Genomic DNA, 21,803 nt, shown 5'->3' with positions numbered 1-21,803 from the left:
CATATCTAAACTTTTGGATATTTGGCATAAGTGTTTTCATTTCAAGTGAATTGTTAGCTGATGCATCCACCTTAGGATCCAGTGCTTTACAATCCAAATCTGTATAATTTATGGTAATTATAATTCCACTCAAAAAACAAATCGTGCTCCATAGCAGAAATATGATTTAATTTATTGAAAACTAGTGCAGATGTCTGTTTCATTGTGGTGCATTGGCTCTGCTGAGCAAGATTCAAGACTCTGCGAATTGATTTGGATAATATACTAAATTTAAACCAATGGGCCCCTGGAAGCATTAAAAAATTACAGCGCCACTTGCATCAATTGGAAATGGTTGTCAATCATGTAATTGGTGTAAGCACACAGGGTTTACTGATCTGACTGTGCAAATCCACTAGTATGGTCCTTTAAGTAAAGAGACAAGATGTGAGAAAGAAACTGGGGAACATGTAACAGAGGGAACAGTATCGGACAGGCACATAAAATACAGAGCTTTTTATTCAACATGTATTAGATCACAGTCAGTGTCATATTTATGGTTAATATTGTATGTAACCTGGTAGTGCTACAAGTGATGTGATGTGACACATAAAAAGAAAATACGAGAAAAACAAAATGTGAGAGAAAGACAGAAAGAGAAAGGAGGCGGAGATGCACATTCTTCAAAATAAGACAATGCATTAACAATTACAACACTGCTCAGGAGGTGGATGGTGGAGATGAGGCACAAAGCTCTGAAACAGAACATGAAGAGGACAGAGCGAGAGAGTAGATGCATTAATATTTTTATGAAGAGAAAGGGTGGATAGGACGGATTGTCCTTGCATTGTTACAATAAAGCTTGGTTCAAGAAAGGAGAAATTATGGTCCATTGTATTGTGCCAACATGAACAATTGATATAATGTCTTTTATGTCTTATTTTGCACGTCAACAGTGCTGCAGAGGCGAGCAGACCTCATGGCCTTGTAGGAGTCGTTATGTGTAATGAACCTTTGTGCCTCTATTGCACATTGAGTCTGTAAAGAGCTCCAACTGTTCCATCAGCAGCACAGCCAGCTCAAAACAAAGACAACAAATTAACAGTTTTGTTTTCAGTCTTGTGGTTTGTGGTTGATCTTTACACTGGAAAAACAGCTTAAATCTGTCTTGTATGTTGTGCACTGCACGGGCATCTTGGCTCCAGGACCGTCCTCTTGTTGGACACATGAGTTATCAAAAGTATATCAAGACCGCCACGTCTGTGCTGATGGCAAAGTTAGATGGAGGCATAGTCCGTTACAGAAAGAGGCCATGCAGTAAAAAAAAAAAAAATGTCCCAGTATTTTTCTGTTTGTTTGAGGTCCACTGTTGCAAACACAACGGTGAAGCTGGCTGCACTGATTAGGCTTGTTATGTATCTCACCGAGCCAGCAAAGACAGATCAGATCCGGACCTGGTGCAGCTTCACAGTTATAGTGTTTATGAGTGACGATTAGTTGGCTGTTTCCTATTTCATGTCACAGAAATCCTAGAAATCTCCATACCTGTGAAAAGAGAAACACATAAAGTTGATATAATTATAAATGTATACGTACCATATTCTGCAATAATCCTCCAGTTTGTTTGAAATGAAGAGAATATTTTAAGATGTTAGCACTGGCTTTATCAATTCGGATTTTGCATAATGATTTTGCTTCCTATCAACTCCTGCAACTGTTAAAGCAATACTCAGCTGTTTTTCCATCAGATTCAAGTTGCCATAAACAATCATTTACTGTATGTGTTCCAAGTGACCACTAATCTAAATGGTTTAAAACACTCTGACGCAGATTAGATCCAGTTTAGTAAAATATATCTTACAGCTTTACAATTAAAGGCCCAGACACACCAAACTGACATCAAAGAACTAGTGGTGCCAAAGGCCGACTTTTCACGGGACACTTCAAGTTGCCTGTGTCCCGGCCAAAAAGTTGCACTTGAACACATCACAAAGACTACAGCCAAGGGCCAGCTAGCACGTACATTCTGTGCCTGTGTGAGAGGAATAATAATTTTCCACACCAGCAGGTGGCGGTAGTCTGTATTCATCATTCAAAAAGGGAAGCCCAATGACAAAAAAATAATCTTACCTAATACAATAAGTTTGTTATCACTGCCTCTTGACTTAGTTGTTTATGTGCACTGTGCTGAACTGCCAATAAGACTGATTTCATTCACTGATGGCTTCAACCGCCTCCAACGCCAATTCAACATGCTGGATTGGCCACAAAAAAGCCAATAAGGGCCGACTAGCGTGCATCAGTGGGGGACACACTGCAAAAACAACAGACAACAGACAATCACCGAAGACCTGACACTGACCAACAGCCGACCGTTGGCTTGGTGTGTCAGGGTCCTAAAGCTTTCCACTAACTAGCAAGGCTTTTATTGTGAAGCAGCTGTGGACAGATGTAAGCGACTGCTAAATCTACGGTACATAAAAACAGGTTTACCTGATACAGACATTTTGCAGTGTTTTTTGGGTTGTTGTTTTTTTCATCAGTAGATCAGTTTTAAATTTGTCAAAAGAAGTGTCCACCACGAGCTGATGACAGATGTGTAGCGATGTGGGCAGCAGGTACTTACTGTGGGTGAACATCAGGCCCTCAACATGTCACACTGAGGGTTGTTCTTGTTGTATGGAAAACCACTCACACCATTACATTTTGTTCAGTTAGACAATTTCAGCAGTACTTTGGTTTTACTGTAAAAACTATCTGTAACTGGCAAAGTAGTAAAGTGTAGCAGGTCAAGACTTTAAATTCAGGGAGAAATGAGTAGAATCGAAAATCACTTTTCTTAACAAATACCCAGTTCATACAAATTTGATTATCTAAACCAGAACCGCTGTTTTATTAATGTGCCCCACAGTGATAGGCTGAACAGTGACAAAAGCAGAACAGAAAAAAAAAATATGGCATAGTACTAATAAAACTGATTAAATACAAAGTAAATTGGCATGTTACCAGTTAAAACAAATAAAATAATAATGCAGAGCATCTTTGTGCAGAAGAATGGGGTCAAGTCAACAAATGACAGTCTAAAAAGGTGTGTTGTGAGCATAGACTGTAACGAGTGCTTTAATGAGTGTGTATGTGACTCACTCTGTATCATCAGCGGTGGGTGTATTGTAGCTTTGAAACAGCGGTTGCATGAAGAGCCCCAGAGTTCCCACCACACACACCAGGATGAAGATCCACAGGAACAGACGGTCTATCACCATGGCTACGTACTTCCAGTCCTCTATGATCTGGAACCAAACCAACAAGGTTAGATTACTACGGCTTGTTAATTAAGAGTGATCAAATCATGACCATAAAGGTTGTGTGTGTACGAACAGACCTGCAGCATCGTGTTTTAACTGTTTGACTCAGGAGAACATGAGCTCACTGAGGGGTGTTCAAGGGTGTTCTCATATTAAGTATGATTGATTTGTAATGTGATTGAGTAAGCTTGTCCCCCCTCTCCATTTCCTAATGTGAAAACTGAGTGCAGTTTTCACATTAGTAATGTTGTTCCATGCAGGATATGCTTGTGTCATCATCTAGTTGTCATTACTTTCTGTTGTTGCTGCAGTGTAGAAGAGAGCACTAATCGCAAGATCCCAAGCCCATACTATGGATTATGTCCACTATTGTTTGGAGACAATGTCAAGAAGGACCCTTTCACCTGCCTTCCTACTTTATCACCCACGACCGTGCAGTTCAGAAGATGAGATTGGCAGGTGCCATGTGCATACCATGTGGTCAGAAGAAAATGTTTGCATTGTGGAAATGTTTGCATTTGCGCAAACCTCAAAAATATGATATGATACATATCATATCAACAATTCTAAAGTGATGTAGTGTATGAGCCAACTTTGTCATCAGGAGGAGGGGATGGTGTATGGCGTGACACCTACTGTAGGTGAGTTTTAGCAAGTCACTCCTGCATTTCCAGTGGCTTTTTAACCACTAAAAGTGGCAAATGGGATGGTGGACTGCATGACACCTAGGCATGACACCTGCCAAGCTGGAGACCACTGTTCAAGACCAACAAACAAAAAAAACAGTTTCTTTTTAGAGACCCATCGCTGTGTCTCCTCTGTCTTTTTAGCCCCCCAACATGGGTGTTTTGGGGAGACCCATGGCAGTTCTTTTCAGCAGAGACAGTGCCATAAAAAGTGGGTATTTAGAGCCATATTCTAAACTTTTCCTGACCATAACCAACTCATGGAGCTAACTCTTTTAGCTTAGTAAGCAGTGTGTTATTAACTTCTGTGGTGTCTGTGAAACTTCTAGGACACCAAATGCATATCAGGGTATAATTTTAACTGCACTAGCCGGTGATAGAGAGAGGCATCTTAATGAAATTTGCCATGAGCAGTTACAGCTGCAAACCTTGTTTGTAATATTTATTAAGTGTGGGAGTTTGGGGGAATTTTACGAGCCCAAAGCCACAAATCTGGGGTTAGGGTTTGTGTTTGTATGGGAGTGTGGGCAGGGTTTTCTGAGGTTATCTGATATTTTAAGAAAAAGACAGACAACAGACAGGTTGGAATAATGTCACAGGAAGACAAATATAATCACTGAATTGTTTTAAACACAGTGTGTCCCGTTTGGTCCTGATAATGTCCTTATTTCATGAACAAATCTCCTTATTCCCCCCTGTCGCATCTTTTTAATCACTCATCTTCATAATCTGCTCTCATAGGTCTTCTCCTCCCTTATTCTTTTCAATAATATATTGTCTTTCCTTTCTTTCACTCTCTATAGATGGTATAAACAAAAATTCTAAAGTTATTGTGTATTCTTCTAAGCACAGTTTTTATCTCCTCACCCCTTCATCGTCATCTTCTGTCTTCATGTGTTCAGCAATGTATCTCACACCATCCACTGCCTCCTCCACATCTGCATCCCACTGAACAGCCAAACGCCTCCGGAAGTCTGAAAACCCACCACCCCCATCTGGGATGTCGTCCACCTTCCAGCAAAACTTGTGTGCCAAGTCCTCATTCACGTAGAAAGAGTCTGCGTCTGTTCGGATCCCACCAAGTCGGATGTTGGAGTATTGCCTCTTGTCTGTGCTGCTTTGGAAATTGTTTTTCCCGACAGTGCTGCGGTTGGCATATTTCCTGCGGAGTTTATCGCGGACATTGGAAGAGCCTGGACGCCTCATGAGGAGGAAGTTAGGGAGGCGGACCAAGAAGAGACGTTTGACCCAGTCGGGCATGTGGTGGGTGGATGGGGAGCGGTGATGCACATTGAGTACACAGACGGTGGTCACAATGGAGAAAGTGACAAGCACCATGGTAAACATCAAGTATTTACCTTTGAGAGAGAAAAGACAAGATGCCACCATAAACAAATAAATATTGTTGCTGCCTTTAATCACACTGCTCTCAGTCAGTCATTTGTTTCTCATTATTCTTATGGCTAAGTCTTAAATAATGCTGGCAGCATGTCCAACACGGACACATGAATCAAGGTCCCACACACCTCACTTTTTTCAGGATGTTTCCACATCACTTATACCATCAGCCCACCAACAAAATCATGTCGATCTCACCAATTTGCTGCTCTGAGGTTCCAATTTGAGCAGAAATACTGTTTTCATTTACTGAGTTATTCCAAAGGGCTTCTAGTTTACTGTTCTTTTGATCGCTGTGAAGTTACTGTCAATAAAGGTCAGCACTCGCTGCATGGTTTACACTAAAAGTCTACCAGGAAAGGAAGGGATTATGCCCCTTGGGTTTTTTAATGCAACAGAAAATAACATCAATAGCAAAATAAAATGGGAGCAATTGGGATTTATGATAAAATATATTTACAAATCAGGGAAAAATAGTAATGAAGGTCTGTCTCTAATATACGCCCTTTTCAGATAAAGGCCTGGCTCTCTGTACAGGTACAGTAAATACTGACACTGTTTATGTATTATCATGGTTTATATTTTGCAGTTGTACTCACACTTTTTGCACATGCAACACAAGGATTTAACTGTAATGACCCTGGCAGGCATTTTCCATGTTTTCGTTCACCTGGTTGTACATTTTAACTTGAAATTTATAAAGCACTTGTTTCACATTGACAAGGGGGAAAAAGTGCTCTTGGTTGTTAGTATTTATTATTTATTCATTCAAACTTATTATTTAAACTAGTTACAATCATCTTGGGTGGCACTAAGCCTGGATGCAGCGATGGGGCACTTGCAAAATAGTGTCGGGAGGGAACTTGTTTTGGTGGAACAATTGCATACGGGGAGGTGAGCCCTGGCATTAAAATGGTTAAATCCCTGCAAACGAAAATGTCACATAAAAGATTGAAAAATGCAGCCTATTTTTATGCACTTTTTGTATATATACCTATGAAAAGTAATGCATCAGAGTTTGTGTATAAGCCATGTAAGGGGAAAGGCTGATGCACTGACAGTAATAATGAAGAAAGTAGTATAGAGAGCAAAAGTCTGTGTAGGGACACAGATTGGGGTGGTGAATGGGTCAGACAAACACAGGACTTCATGTCCTGAGTGAAACCAGGCAAAATTTTAGTTATTTTAGGGTACGTCGTTATGACATTTTTTTTCTTAAGTCTAACCTATGTAACCTTATGTTACTGTAAGTGTGTAACTTCACGATAAGGTTTACGTAACATGGTGACGCCCAATCAAGCTTCTTTTCCTAAACCTAACATAAACTAATCTGGGGTGCTAATTGGTTAGATATATGAACCTTTGTATGAGGATACGTTGAGAGACATTTTAGTGTGTAGGTTGCTAGCTTGGAGGTTGTTGTTTTACACACAGTGCTAAAATGTAGATTGGAGATAGGTCTGGGGAGATTAGTGTCATGTAAAGATGAGATTTTGGAAATGGTTTCATGCTTCCCATGCTTATTTACCATCTAAAATAGGTGGCCAATGACCGGCATATATCTAACAGTCTACTTGTCTGAGCCAGACTACATTTTGGCTACTTTCTGGCCTTCTTGTCAGGTTACCAGAAGTTAACAAAGCCGGATTAGTTCTTACCTCGGATAAGTTACCTCTTGGAAGTTTTGTTGTTAGCCTTGCAACCTCATGGTAATGTCAAGACTCCAGGAAGTTGCTGCACCCCGCCAAAATATAGTCTACTACCTAACCCCCTATTCAAATCAGCACTTGTAGTTTTTGGTTGTTGTTTACATTAAACAAATTAGATGTAATGTCTTTGTTAGTGAACATTAGAGGTGTTGTTAGAAAAACGGGCTGGTTGTTTTCATCTTCCTATCTAACTCTCTGACAGAAAGCGAATAGGCTTACTGCCCAAAATATGATCTAATGTAAACTACACTTTCAGTACCAAGGAACTATGTGAAGATGTGTCATTCAAACATAAATATAGCTGAAGAATTCCTATCCAACTGTGAAACTTTTAATCTAAGACATAATAACAGTTTAAAAGTTCTGATTTATGTGAGCAAAATCTAACTGAAGGATATGTTTATTATGTTTGGTTCTTAACATCAGCATCAGCAACAGTATCTGTGATATTATTTGATCATTTGAAATGTTATCAGAACATAAATATGACTGACCTATGAGTGGTACTGCGAGAGAGGTGGGTGGAACTATCTTTGATATCAGCAGCAGGAACACAGTGAGCGCCAGCAGCACTGAGATGCACAGTGTCATCTTCTCCCCGCAATCTGACGGCAGGTAGAACACCAGTATAGCCAGCGATGTGATCAGCACACACGGGATGATCAGATTAATGGTGTAAAACAGCGGCTTCCTCTTAATCACAAAATCATAGGTGATATCCAGATAGGTGATGTCATTAGGGTCCTCGTTTTTGCGCGCTGGGAGCGAGACTATGTCCCACTCTCCGCTTGGCGTGAAGTCATCTCGGCTGGCAAAGTCGCTCGTGAGGATTAGATCCACTTCTGTGTGGTCATAGGTCCAGGAGCGGAACTTCAGAGTGCAGTTCTGCTGGTCGAAAGGGAAGTTCTGCACCTCAATGGCACAGGCCGACTTGTAGATGGCTGGGGGGAGCCAGAAGATATCTCCGGTGTTGGAGACCACAGCATTGCAATAGAAGGAAACCTCGTACACACCATCAGCACTGTAAGAAGTGGTGGGTGAGATGGAAGATTAGAGAGAGTATGGATCCAGAGTCTATAATCACAATCAGCACTAAAAGCTGGAATAGGCTGTTTAATTTTTTGGGTCATTGCGCAAAGATCCCATATTAACCCTGTCCTCAGGCTTTAGAAAATTTAGCCCATGACTAAATTGGCTTCGACCAATCACAGCCATTTCATATAAACACAAAAAAAACATGTGTCAAGCAAAATGTTTCAGAGATGGAGAGGAAATGTTGCTAATAGTTCAGCCTTCTGCTAAGCGGAGCCAGAGGCCCACAGCTGCGGCTTGAGGTTCACGTTTTGTGCAGCTAATATTAGCTAGAGCCTTGAATCACCCTGTGTCGTCCGCCTCACTCTCCACTGCTACAGACTAACTCACCAGGAAAAGAGTGGGCAGCAGTGCTGGACACAGTCAGTGGCCATAGCAACCTGAATCCAGCCAGTCTACCCAGCTCCGGGGGAACAGACAGCCTGGACTCCCTGCCAGATCTGCAAACTTTCTGTTGCTGCCATTACACAGGTTAGACCCAGTACTGCTGCTGGTCACCAGCCCACCGTGACACCTGGTGCTAAGGGGTTTGTGCTGACTGAATTCAAGCCACTACAGCCACCAACCAAAGGTCTGTCTACCAAGCTGCTGCCAGCTCTACTCGTGGGAAAGCAGTTCACAGCAACAGGGAGCAAAGCGGAAGGACCTTGGAGGGGTCAATGTGTAGGAAACACTGGGTTGTTGTGTGATGCTCATGCTTGTCCTGTGGTTGTCTGGTGGGAGGGGCTTGGAGCAGAGAGAGGAGAGAGGCAGGAGGAGGGTGTATTTTCAAATTTTTTGTATGTTTGTTTTTTGCCTTTTCCAGAATCCTGCCTACCCCAACTTTAATAAGATATATTTGAAGTCAGCTAACTCTCGAGGCTCCACTGTAGACCTTTTTTTTGCGTTCACTGCAATGATGATAATCAGACAAACCCAAACTCTCCCCCATGATTGTCTGAAGTGATCCTAAAAGCAGACATTGATTAAGCCCATACTAATCCCCTTCACCTCAGCAAAAAAACAGGCTTGGAAGAAAGAGAACATTTTAATTACAAAATCCCCATAGAAAAGCATGCTTATTTTAGCAGCAGATTTTCTGCTTGCAATGCCCTGATAATGCTGGAAAACCTCTCAGTACTGTGGAAAGCTGCACTGTAACTCCATTATTAACGTACTGTAATCTATTAATTTGAGGCCACCACACATGCATACACACGCAGGCTGTAAATGTAGTTGAACCAGATCATCTAAATGTCAAATTGATGATATGCTCATACTTACTTGTTGTAGAGCACTATATCAGGAAGCCAGATGTGTTTGGATGGTATTCGTAGTTTCTTAATGCCTTCGTACTTCTCTGGGTCCCATCTTAGTCTGTAGTCATTCCACTCCTGCAGATAGAGCATTTATAAACTCCCACATATGTATGTACTGTATATTGAACATTGTATGTGCAATGGGCAGTTAGAAAGATTGTACTGTACCTGAAACAGCCACAAGTTGGTCGTCATTATCTGTTCTCTCTCATTCTGCAAGACAACAATAGTCAGCTTATTATACAATGAGTATCATTTCCATAAAAATTCACTTTATGGTTAAAAATGGTGGATTTTTTCACTAAACCAAGCAGAGCAGCCAACACACTGTTTACTGGCAGTGGTTTTAGCAAGACACACTGAAGGTCAAACCTAAATACCAGAGCATACCTTTAGGGAGCGGATGTAATAACAAACATTTTGGGGCGAAATCACATCTCTTCCAACACCTTCACAAAATGTCACAAAGTTAGACTTCACATGGGGCTGCATGTATTTTTTGTGCAGGACTTTCAGAGTGCAGAGTGTTCAACCAGAGCAGAAATGTGTGGCTAGAGAATGAGACTGTGAGATTGATGGCTTTTGAGTTGTTGGGAAACACTTTTGACAGAGCTGCACCAAAAAGTAATGTAATGTGACTGAGTACATGTATATATCTATAGCATAGAATTAATTCCTAAATCATAGATAATCCAGAGACAGATTACTTTAAAAAATCCCACACTATCCATCCATCCATTTAGTTGCTTATTCCGTTTACAGGAGGGCTGCAGCCTTTCCCAGCATGCATTGGGTGTGCAGTGGCATACATCCTGGTTTGATCACCCATCTGTCACAGGACTAACTCAAAGGCTCTGTTTACACCTGGTGTTAATATGCATTTTGGGTGATTCGATCCCAAGTGGAAAGCGCTAAACACAAGTGTTAACAACAACCAAGACACAATGTGAACCGATCACTCAAACTACTTGCCGAGGTGGTCTGGGGCGCATTTGACCACATATTTTTTGTAGTGTATTCATTAATGAGTCCTGATGTGTCCCCAACAAGGACTATGTCATATGTGCAGGACGTGGTGGTTGTTTTGGTGACAGCCCACCAACATGCTATAACTTAAGCCTCCTACAGACTGTGAGATTTTAGCAGTCTTGTGTGTTTAGTGCAAGCTACACTGTGCGACATGGATCTAATGAACTTGGGTATGACATCAAGTTTGATGTATGCAGACTGTACAGAGACAGTGCCTACGGAATCACAGGCTACGGCGTACAGTGCAATAACTTCCCATACTGAGTGCGCAAGGATGCTGCACAGGTTATTACTTCTTCATCTGTGAATTACAACATAGAGGGTCACATTAATAACTTTAAGTTTTATAGGCACTACATACTGCGATGTGTCTGCTGCTAGGTTGCTCATCTGGCAGTTACAACTCCACCGCTATTTCCTTCCATGCTTTATTCTCCTTTACGCTATCATGATAAGAGCTGGAGGGCACATCATACAGGCAAGGCTTTTGCTGCCACAACTCAACAAGGTTTTCTTCTTTGCTAGTACCCCACACATTTCTTTTAGCACGTTTTGCCTCCAGGTGAGCTGCTATCTGTCTGTTTGTTTGGGTTTAGCAGCAGTGCGTCGTTTCATGCTGCATTTCTGTTGGTTGGTTAGCAGACATAGGTTAGTCTCTATATACAGACTCTACATTCAGTGAATGTAGAGTCTGTAGGCAAATCCTGGAGATCTTGCCTCTGGAAGAAGAGCGGAAGAGCCCTGGTTTCCGGGTGTAGGCTGTTTGTAGTCCACGTGATATTGACCAATCACGTCTGATCCGGCTGCAGTTGTTGCCAGGTTAAACGCTCTGTGCAGTGAACTAACGAGGTGGACCATAATTGGCATCACTGCAAACTCTGAATCCATCGCAGTGGTTCAGCATATTTACTTATATATAAACGGAAGTCGGAAACGGAAATTCGCCTCCTCCGTCCAAATCAAACCAGAATGCCAAAAAATTGGGGGTCTGCCCCCAGAGGCTGTATCGCCGTCTGCCGGAAGTCCGACGCCGAATACAGCCGATGGGTTCCGAGAACGTTCGTAGCTTGTAACAGCAGTCACACTGGGAGATGGTCATCCCAAATTTCTGACACTGTTGAGAATTTTATTTCAGGCTGTCTTTGATCGCAAGACAGTGACAACGACCATCCTTGAATCTCACTCAGTGTGGAGGTAGAACCACCATTTTAGAGCCACGACCAAATATATCTCCACATTATTTTCACCTTGGTTATCTTTCATCACCAAAATCGTACTGTGTATACTGGGCTTTACCCATCTTATGATGAGTTGCATGACTATCCATCATTTTGCCCTATGGAAGGATATGCGTTGAATTCAGTGATATGTACTGACACAATGGCTCACATGAGTAGCAAGCATGCTACAGAGCAGGTAGCAAAAGTATGTACGTAACAACTGTGCGCGGGGCAGTAACAAAATCTGAACACAAGTGGTCAGCTGGAGACACATGATAGGCACAGGTGTGAACAGCGATGTTCCGGATCATCAAAACACATGTTAATACCAGGTGTAAACAGGCTCAAAGAGACAGACAAACAGATTCAGGGAGCATGTCTCTTATTTGATATGTCCTCACTCCTTGCTTGAACCAGATTTCGTCCTGGTGTGCCTGTTTCAAAGCTCTTATTTCTGCTCTGAGGGGCCATGCATGAGGATACACAAGAGCAGCATTCGCAGAAGTCTTTTATTGGCCAACATGCCCTGGTATTGGACTGATCTGATACATCAGTGAAGACAGATAGTAGATTAAACTCAAGCGCATCACTCCCAAGTTTTATATTTTATTTATTTTTCAATTCACCATCTGTGTTAATTGTAGGCCTGAACAACTAAAGGACCACAAACAGCTTTATTATAACTTTTTTTTTTCCTCACAACCTATTATTTCCCCCATTAAATTCTATTATGGATACAATTGAAGACAGAGATTAGGAGAGTCTGTCTGTCAGCGAGAAACACTTTTTACATTATTTATCATCATTTCCATTCAGCCACATGTGAGGCTGATAAGTCCCGAGCGTCGGGTTTGATGAGTTACATAATTTCAATTTTCCCTGAAACATTTAGCCTACTAAATAATTTCCAGAGTTGAAAAGACACCATAATCATATTCTGTGTTATTAAATAATGAATTCACAATCAGAATATCAAAAAATACAGACACAAATAATGAATAAATAATATAAACACATTCTGTGCCTCTGAGCGGGACACAGTATAAATACAGAATAAAAGTTGTTATTCATGTGCAGGTGTTTGTTAAACAGAGATAAAACACTGCTGCTCAGCCAGCGATAACTGGGTGCTTTTATTAGTGTAGCACAGTGCACATGTGCACAAACACAAACTCCATCAAAAGTCTCTGCAGCTGTTAAAGCTGACTGCCAGTTGATTCTGCTGATCAGAAACAATGACACGTTAGAGGAAAAAAATCATTTCTCTAAAAACACATTTCCTTGTTTCCTCTCCTCGCATGGATTCCTTGTGTCTCTTCATGCATCCCATGTGGGAGGGACTAAGATGCAAGGAAAGTACACAAGTGAGGGAAACATGGATGATTTAAGAGACTTGGGATGCACCCACAGATTTATTCACACCCACAGGCACTTTAAAGTTGCCGGTTCACCTAACTTGAATTATCATAAAGTTTTTATAATAACACATACGATAATGTAATATTTATTCAGTGCTGTTGTAATATTTATGTAGCTGTAAAAAGAGACTGCACTGGAGCAGTTACAACACATTGCGTATGTACTGTATGTAAAGTCATGGCTTACTGGGACACTTCAATAAAAAGGAGCCATCGTTAATGTTATCAGTAACACCTGTGTGCTGTTGCTGCTGTGAAAACATGTCCTCTGTGAAAAGGGCCTATTGAGCAGAGCAGTGCTTGGATTCATGCGATGTCACAAAACTAGAAAAAGTACAGTTGGTACAGATCCACACAGTAGAAGAGCAATAATCAGGTTACATAAGTGAAATCATGTGTGTGAGGGACTTTGGCCTGCCCAGTATGACTTTATAAAACAAATATACCAGTGATGCTGTCTCTAAAGGATTTAAGGGACAATTTGGAGTTTTTGAAGTGGGTCTGTGTGGGGTCCTTCATAGTTCATAGTCAGTGTGTTACATACAGTAGATGTCTGCCATGGAAGCTAAGCAATGTACTGCTGTGGAGGGGGGCAGCAAAAAGTATTTTAGCCCCCTAAAAAAACTCAGTTTACAATATATTGAGAGTAGGCGCCAAAGTCTACGTTCTGCTGCTGAAACAAACATTTAAAACATGAGTTGTCTGACTGCAGTGAGCTTCTGTTCTACCCTCTGTCTCGATCAGTTAGTTTGTTTGTGTTATTGTGTGACTTTGGTGAATCCAACTAACCCTTTTAAAGGTCCTGTGTGTAGGTTTCAGATAGACGTATTGGCAAAAGTTGAATCTAATTTTCATAACTATGTGTATTTTCACCTGAAAATAAGAATTGTCATCTTTTCATTACCTTAAAATGAACCATTTACATCATACAGAGTGGTCCCCCTTTCGCAGGGTGTAGCGAACGACAGACAAACCAAACACTAGCTCTAGATAGGGCTAATCACATTTCCACATCAGCCACCATAGTTCTCCTATACGCTACCATTAAACACCGAAGTCACGCAATATCACAAACAAAATAACTGATTGAGGCGGTTGTAGATGAGCAGCTCCTGTGTTCAACACTTTTAAGTCATTGTTTTTCTCAGTGGAGTCTGGCTTAAGAGAGAATGATAAAACAGCTTCATTTTTCCATCAGAAGTCACTGTCTGATGGTAAGGTGAAGCTGTAATATTCTAAATATAATGTACACTTAAACGTACATTGATTTTTTTAAGAGGGGCTTTTTCAGCTGGCTAAAAATACTTTTTGTTGCTGAACCCTCCACAGCGGTATTGCCTAGCTTCTGTGATGCACTCCAGCTTGCTTCTACTAACTGGGGGTGTGCCAGCTGACATCTACTGACTATGGATAAGTGGCTCATACAATCCAACTTCAAAAGATCTGAACTATCCCTTTAATGATGACATCATTTTTTTTTTAAAGTGTAAAGCTGTTACAACAGGTTACAAGTTTCTTCTGAGTGTATAGAGAGCTGTGATGCAAAATAAACACTAGAAGCTTTACGAGACATGAATCTGGAGTGCCGAGCAGCTCACCTGGTAGAACAGGCACCCCATGTACATAGGCTACGTCCTTGCTGCAGCGGCTGCAGATCGGAATCGAACACTACCACACTACCACTGTCCTATCAAGAAAAAGGCCAAAAAGCCCCCCAAAATAATCTAAGAAACAGAAATATGAATCCAAGTTGTCAGGTCAGATTCATTACAATATCTGGAAAGGGGTATGGTTATGTGCCTATAAACATTTTGTCTCAGTCAAAAGGTCACTGGTAATGTAAGAATAATGAGCATTAGTGTCAGGGCCGCAAAGCTTCTGTGATACATCTGTGTTTGTGCATGTGTACAAATGTGTGTTTATATATATAAAAACATACTTACTACACTGATGAGCTGTGACAGAGACACCTGTATGGAGATGGTGACCTGTTGGCTCTTATTGACAGCTGGTCGGATCAGTTTGTTGTAGCGCTCTGGACCCAAAAGGTAGTTCACCAGCCGCTCCTCTGCATTCTCTGCCCTGCTGCCTACAGAACATTCAAGACACGGAGAAAGTGGAAAACATTTTATTTTGAAAGAGCTTTAAACCCTAGGATGCATCTCCCTTTTAGTATGTCTATAGGGGAAGCAAGTCGTGCAGTCACTGTAACGTTGCATAGAAAAATGTCACCACATTTCATGCGTGTGTGTGTGGGCTGCAGTTCAAAGCATAATATCTTCTCTCTGTCACAGCATGTTTTCAGTCCAGTGTCACCATGAATGATGAACAATAAACAAGTTGGCTGTAAATGAAGTAAATGTACCAACGGGCATTTAGGCTGAATCACGTGTCCTCTTTAAAATGTGACTGTGTGTGTATGGGTGTGCGTCTCACTGTCTCACACTTTACTGCAGGGTTTTAGAGCAAAAAGAACAAACAAAAATCCAGCCATGCATCCATCCCTGCGAGAGGATCCCTGAAGCTTTGTGTTTCCTCAGCCCTAAAATATTGGTTATGTAAAAGTGATCATATGAATAAGTCAGAAGCAAAATGCTTTTGACCCACTCTCCTGGCTTCCACAGCCATTATGTCTACATTGTCAAACAAACTGACAACAGCGCAGGGAGCGTTTAATATCTGGAATGCTTCGCCCCCTCTGTGCCACATGAATTGTCTGTTTTTGTAAGATTACATGCAGGGAAGGCTGAGTGAGCATGGATGGTCTTTTTTTTAAACAGCACCCTGCTGTTTCAAGTTTTCATGTCACCGCCAATGTGTTCAGCCATTTAAAAGCAACGACAGGCAAGAGAATCTATTACAGCTTAATGGAACATCAGTCTACAGTTTATTTTAACTTCAGAGGATACATGAATTGCCATCAAGTAAGAACCTGAGTGGTGTATTTGCACATAACTAACTGATGGTTAGAGGCCTTAATCGCATTTCGACTCTATTTGAAGTGACCTTATTGCAGCAGTTAGACCTTCTTTTAGGTATTTGGCTCGTATTTTGACCTAATCACTTCAACAGTAAGGTCTGGCCTGGGGGCCAATTGTGGCCCGTGAGCCTATTTAAAACATCTTGCGGCTTGTCTTTCGAAATGTTAAATATGTGACCCACCACCACTAATCAAGCAAGATCACTTTGTATTTTTTCTTTTTACCTTACGATGGCAGGACTATCATTCAGTTTGTAAACAGGCACCAAGTAAGAACTACACAGGCAGAACTAATGTGAGCACAACTAACTAACTAACAGATGGCAAACAAGCAAATGAACTGTTACCTAACAGTAGACATTTTCTGCTAGGGAGGAGTAAAGTTGACAGTGAGGGCAACCTCTTTCAGGAGCAATGGAAAGTTAAAAAAAATTTCACTTAAAGAGTTGCAACTGTCTCGTTTGTGTATGACATATATTTTTGATAACCAGTATGATGTGAGAAGCAGCTAATACACATTATCTAATCCAGCCCCCATTCACAAAAGTTAGGATGCCCCTGCACTAGAATAAATGTTGGCATTGTACGAGTCTGCAAACCACAGATAGGTTACCTTTGTACGTTGTTACGTAGCAGATATGTTAAAACCTTATGTTTCAACAACGCTGTGGTTGACAAGTGGTTTGGTTTAGGCACAAAAACCACTTGGTTATGGTTGGAAAAGATCCTGTTTTTTGCTTAAAATACCCGCTTTTTGTGGCACAATCTTGACTCAAAATGCAGCAATGTCTCCGCAAAAAGAGGCTGCTTTTCGGGGTATCATTCTGGCAGAAATCATAGTGATGGCTCGTGATAAACAGATGCTTTTTGTGACATTATGTCCGCAGTAAAAACCACTTTTGGTGGCTAAAAAAAAACACTGGAGGCCAGAAATGACTCATTAGAAAACAACCAGTTTTGTATTTGTTGGTCTTAAACAGTGCTCTGCAGTGGTGTGCAGCTTAGCATGTGTCTAGCTCTCCATCAAGCATCACCTCCACCTCACAATGACAACGTCAGCTCATGTACTACATCACTTTAGAAATGTGATAGCAGGATTATATGTTAAGTATGGAGAAAGAGTACAAGGGGTCAGGGAGTATGGAGTATAAAATATAAATATAAAAAAACAATAAAAACAATATCAAAATCTGTCATGATCCTGGGTTTGTTTATATTCTGTTATCCTATGGACTTTGTTTTGGAGTTTTCTGTTTGTGTTCCTTTCTTCATGTCATTAATTGATGTTTAATACGTTTCCTGTTTTATTTTGTAAATTCTCTCCTCATGTGTCGTGTCTGGTTTTACTTCCTGTCTTTATGTGCTTTCCCGCCTGTTTTCTGTCACACCTGTCTCGTTAGTCCTTCCCTGCTCCCAGAGTCTTCCCTTCACACCTGTTCTGTATTAGTCTCGTTTGCTCCACCCTAGTGTTCCCAACCACACCCTTGTTGTAAGCCAATCTCCATTTCCTTGCTTTTGCCCGTGTCCTCCCACGCCAGCTGTGTCTCGCTCTTGTGATTAGGTTTCTGTGTACATATACCTGTGTGTTTCCCTTTGTTCCTTGTCAGTTTGTCTGTATTCATCCCTTTACTCAAGATTATATTTTACCATTTGCTTTTTAGTTTTGGTTCTGCTTTCATTTGGACTTTGTTCTAAAGTTTTTTATCAGCTGCATTAAAGCTCAATTTGGCTACTTCCTAAACTGATTCCTGACAAAAATCGATGCAGTAGACCCAGAGGCATCATCTCTTATATTCCATGCATTCTTCTTCCTTCTGAAAACCTGGCGTCCACATTAACCGCCATGCAACTTGACCTCATGTAGTTTAGTTGGGTTGAGTGTGTCATCCTAATAGCAGCTAAAGTAGCCTCAAGCCACTAGTCTCAAGCAGAGATGAGGAGCAGGCTGCATAGGTCTGCTGAGCTCACTTCTTTCCACACCCCCAGATTTTTTTTCTCATGTTCAAACTCCAGAAACTGTTGGCAGTGTATGTTTCTGCAAACCAAGGATACATTACATGTGCACATTATTATACAGTGGGTATGTTAAAGCTTAACATTTCAACCTCACTGTGGATAACGTGTTATCAGGTTTGGCACAAAAACCATTTAGTTATGGTGTGGGAAAAGACTGTTTTGGCTTGAAATAATTGCTTTAGGTGGCACAATTCCAGTGGAATGTCTCGTTACAAAACAACCACTTTTCCTGGCATTATTCCCAGTGGAAACAGCGATGGGTTGCCCAGAAACAGTTACATTTGGTGCCTAAAAAGGTGCTGGAAACACAGCAATGACTTGATAAATCACAACAAATTTTTTGCTTGTTGGTCTTGAACAGTGGTCTGCAGTTTGGCAGGTGTCTCGCCTAGCTCACCATCCACCATCCCCTCCACCTCCATTGTATGAAAGGTGCAAATGTAATGTATTTATGGTTTGCAGAAACGTACAATGCCAACATTATCCACTGGCAACTAGGCTGTCAATTTTGTAATTTCCACCCCAACCAACGCTGACTCAAGTCACATCACTTGAGGCAATTTATCAGATTTCACACGGCTCCCGCTGGAGCGACGAAAGGCTTAACACAACTTGCCAAGACCTGTAAACATACTTTGATGTTTAAAACTGATGAAGTTGTTTATTGAGCCGGTGTGTCTTTTAAACTCCGTGTTTGATGACAGCTTTGGTTAAAGCACAGATGCTGTGACTGAGGAATGGTGCCAAACACCGCTGCATAGTACAAGGTCTGGTCAAGTCTCCAGGCCTTCAGGGAGATACAAACACTCACAACAACATAGTGGGAGACACAGTAAAGTGCTATGTGCCTTGTCGGTGTATTACATCATTTAAATAATTCAAACCTAGATTTCAGGGTATCTTTGCCTTGATGGATGTTGCAGAATAATGCTCGACTGTGTTGCCTGTCACACCTGATCTATGTCAGAGTCCAGCTGTTTTTGTAGAGTAGAAATTTAATTGATGGCTCTGATTTTTTTACTTTCTAAAGTAAGTCCAGAGCTAAAGCTGAACCTACAAGCTTACACAATTTCATGGGGAAAGGACACAAAAATCAACACTGTAGAAGAAAACCTGAAACAAGGTCAGGTTAATAAAGGGAAGCAATTCTTTTAAGACAGTGGTGGAGACATCCAAGTGTTCTCCCTAAAAGACAGAAGACATTGCTTTCTGGGCGGTGAGTATAAAATAGCCTTATGTAAATTATTCAAAGAGCCCGTCTGCTTTCACTTACAAGTATTTTAAAAGTAGGAACACTACACACAGTTTTTTAAACTCTGCCTCTGAGGCAAAAGTTGAGTGTTGTGGCTGCTTTTGATTCACATACTCAACTTTGTTGTCAAAGACATACCGCGTCCTCCCCTTTTGGGATACTCCAGGGTCTTCTAAGTTTGTGTCTCTGTCATTAATCATAAAAGGATCAGACTTAATTTCAAGCTCTACACCAACAATGAAAAGTTAGATGTCACAGAATACAAATGTAGGTGAGACAGGTTGTGTAAGATCATTTTCACAATGCTTTTCAAGGCAACAAAAGTGCACATCTGCTTATGTTATGCAACACAGAGCATAGCAAAGCTAAACTCCGAGCCACAGCTATCATTAAGGACACTGAGGTCATGTCTTGATATCCTTTCTGGAAATTTAAGAGGTTTAGCAGCCAGAGGAGGTGATGGGTGATGATGATGGGTTATTTAATGCTGATGCTGAAATCCTTTTGCACTTTCAAATCTGCCTGTTTCTGTTAAGAAGACAAATAAATTAAACATAATTTCAGTAAAAGAATGTGACTTAGTTCACCACAATGATATGCTTGATCAATCACTAGAAAAATGTTGGCATTGCACAACAGATATGATACATTTGCCCGTTGTTATGTAGTGAATACATCGAAACTTTGTGTTTCAACATTGCTGTGGTTAAAGTGCAGTTAGGTTTAAGCACTAACCACTTGGTTATGTTTAGGAAAAGATTATGTTTTGACTTAAAATAGGGGTGACACAGCATCCACCATCTCCTCTAGCTCCATCTAGCTCCCCGCTAGAAAAGCAGGGATGCCTCTGTAACAAAACAACTGCTTTTAATGCCACTATCCCCTCATGGAATAACAGTGGCAGGTCACTACAAAACACCCACGTTTGGTGCCTAAAAACTGCTATAAACACAGCAATGACTCAATAAATCACAACCAGTTTTGTTGTTTATTGGTCTTGGACAGTGCTTTGCAGTGGTCTGCAGCTTGAAAGGCATCTGACTGTCACACCATCACTCCCCTCCACCTCCTGATGACAAAGTGAGCTCACACACTACGTCATTTTAGTAACATTGACATGATATGTGTGAAACATGCAAATGTAGTGCAATTAGTGCAGCAATGTACAATGCCAATATTTTATCTGGCAACTGGACTGGCTTGGCATGTAAAGAAAGGTTTGGATTTAGCATTTAACCCTCATAGAGAGATAAAAATGGTCAGAGTAAAAGTCTAATTAAATGAAGGCTAAAAAGAAAAAGAATCCAATTTTACTGCCTGTTTTGCAAACTGCTACACTGATGGAAAATTAAATGACAAAATGTTTTTTTGGTAGAGCTAAAGTAAAGCACAGAGAACATGAGGACTGGTTAAGTTCTGGATGGTCTTATTATCAGTTCAGACTTCCTCCTGTGTATCTTTCTGCTTGTTGGAATAACAAGTTCTGGAATATCTGAAACATCCAGGCCACCTTTTTAATTATGGTAACCTAAGTACGTACAAAGTCAATTCATATGGGTGGATCGTGCCAAAAAAGTAGTATTTTGTTCAGTCTGTCTGGTTGAAGATTTCAAAGATTTGATAAGCATCTGACAGCAAAGAAGCATTTGGGATGGAGCACAGCTGGATCAAAAGTCAAAATCAAACTAGTGCCACATCTGAATGGTACATGATTATCTACATGACACTGCATTCAAGATATGTCTCCTGCAGCTCACTGACACCTAATTAAAAGTCTCCTGTCCATGTGTGTGTGCGTGTGTGTGTGTGTGTGAGAGAGAGAGAGAGAGAGAGAGAGAGAGAGAGAGGGAGGGTGTGGGGGGTGTCTTCATCTTTCTGAAAAGATTTCTGCATGATGGCTAACTTGTGTGTCCATCAGCACCCTGGACAGCCTCTTAACGTCTTGATAAAAGCAGAGATTCTCGCCAAAGCGCACAGAAAATGCCTGCCACGTCTGGAGGAAACACTTTTAACAAAGCAATACTTGTACAATGTCACCTCACTTAAATACCCATCAATACTTTGGCAAATTTAAAGAATACAGAGGAACTTACTTGTGAGAGAGAGGATGGAGAGCAGGAGAACAGTGTTCATAGTCATCTCCTCTCTGCTTCACTGGACAAACTTCGCTACTTTCTTTAACTGATCCTCCAAAAGAAAAAAGTGCCTTGAGTGTAATCAGCGGAAATATGCAATGTTTATATCCCGTCGTGATACAGTAAGCCTTCTGTCTTTCAGCTGAACTCCCTTGTCTTCCCTGCGCTGGTTGGTTGGCACACACCTGCTCCGGTTGGTCGTCTTTTGCTGGAATATTGAGCCGCGCAAAAATAAATAAAAGAAGAAACTTCTCTAGTAAAATAAACAGGTCATTTGTTGACAATG

The 21,803-nt window shown here is 41.1% G+C and overlaps 1 protein-coding gene across 1 annotated transcript; it reads right to left on the bottom strand.

Moving 5' to 3' along the window:
* Window positions 1–613: 613 nt before the first annotated feature.
* On the bottom strand, window positions 614–21,644 carry chrnb5a (cholinergic receptor, nicotinic, beta 5a). Its single transcript, XM_049571182.1, has 8 exons — window positions 21,476–21,644; window positions 15,078–15,223; window positions 9,636–9,680; window positions 9,433–9,542; window positions 7,572–8,098; window positions 4,838–5,328; window positions 3,124–3,269; window positions 614–1,524 (listed from the first exon to the last, which is right to left on the bottom strand). The coding sequence occupies exons 1-8, from the start codon at window positions 21,519–21,521 to the stop codon at window positions 1,509–1,511; spliced, it is 1,527 nt and encodes a 508-aa protein (XP_049427139.1). The 5' UTR covers window positions 21,522–21,644; the 3' UTR covers window positions 614–1,508.
* Between the last annotated feature and the right edge of the window lie 159 nt (window positions 21,645–21,803).

Source organism: Epinephelus fuscoguttatus, linkage group LG3 (assembly GCF_011397635.1).
Source record: "Epinephelus fuscoguttatus linkage group LG3, E.fuscoguttatus.final_Chr_v1".
NCBI lineage: Eukaryota > Metazoa > Chordata > Actinopteri > Perciformes > Serranidae > Epinephelus > Epinephelus fuscoguttatus.
Note: the sequence above shows the minus strand (reverse complement) of the source record. Positions and strands in the feature narration are given on the sequence as shown.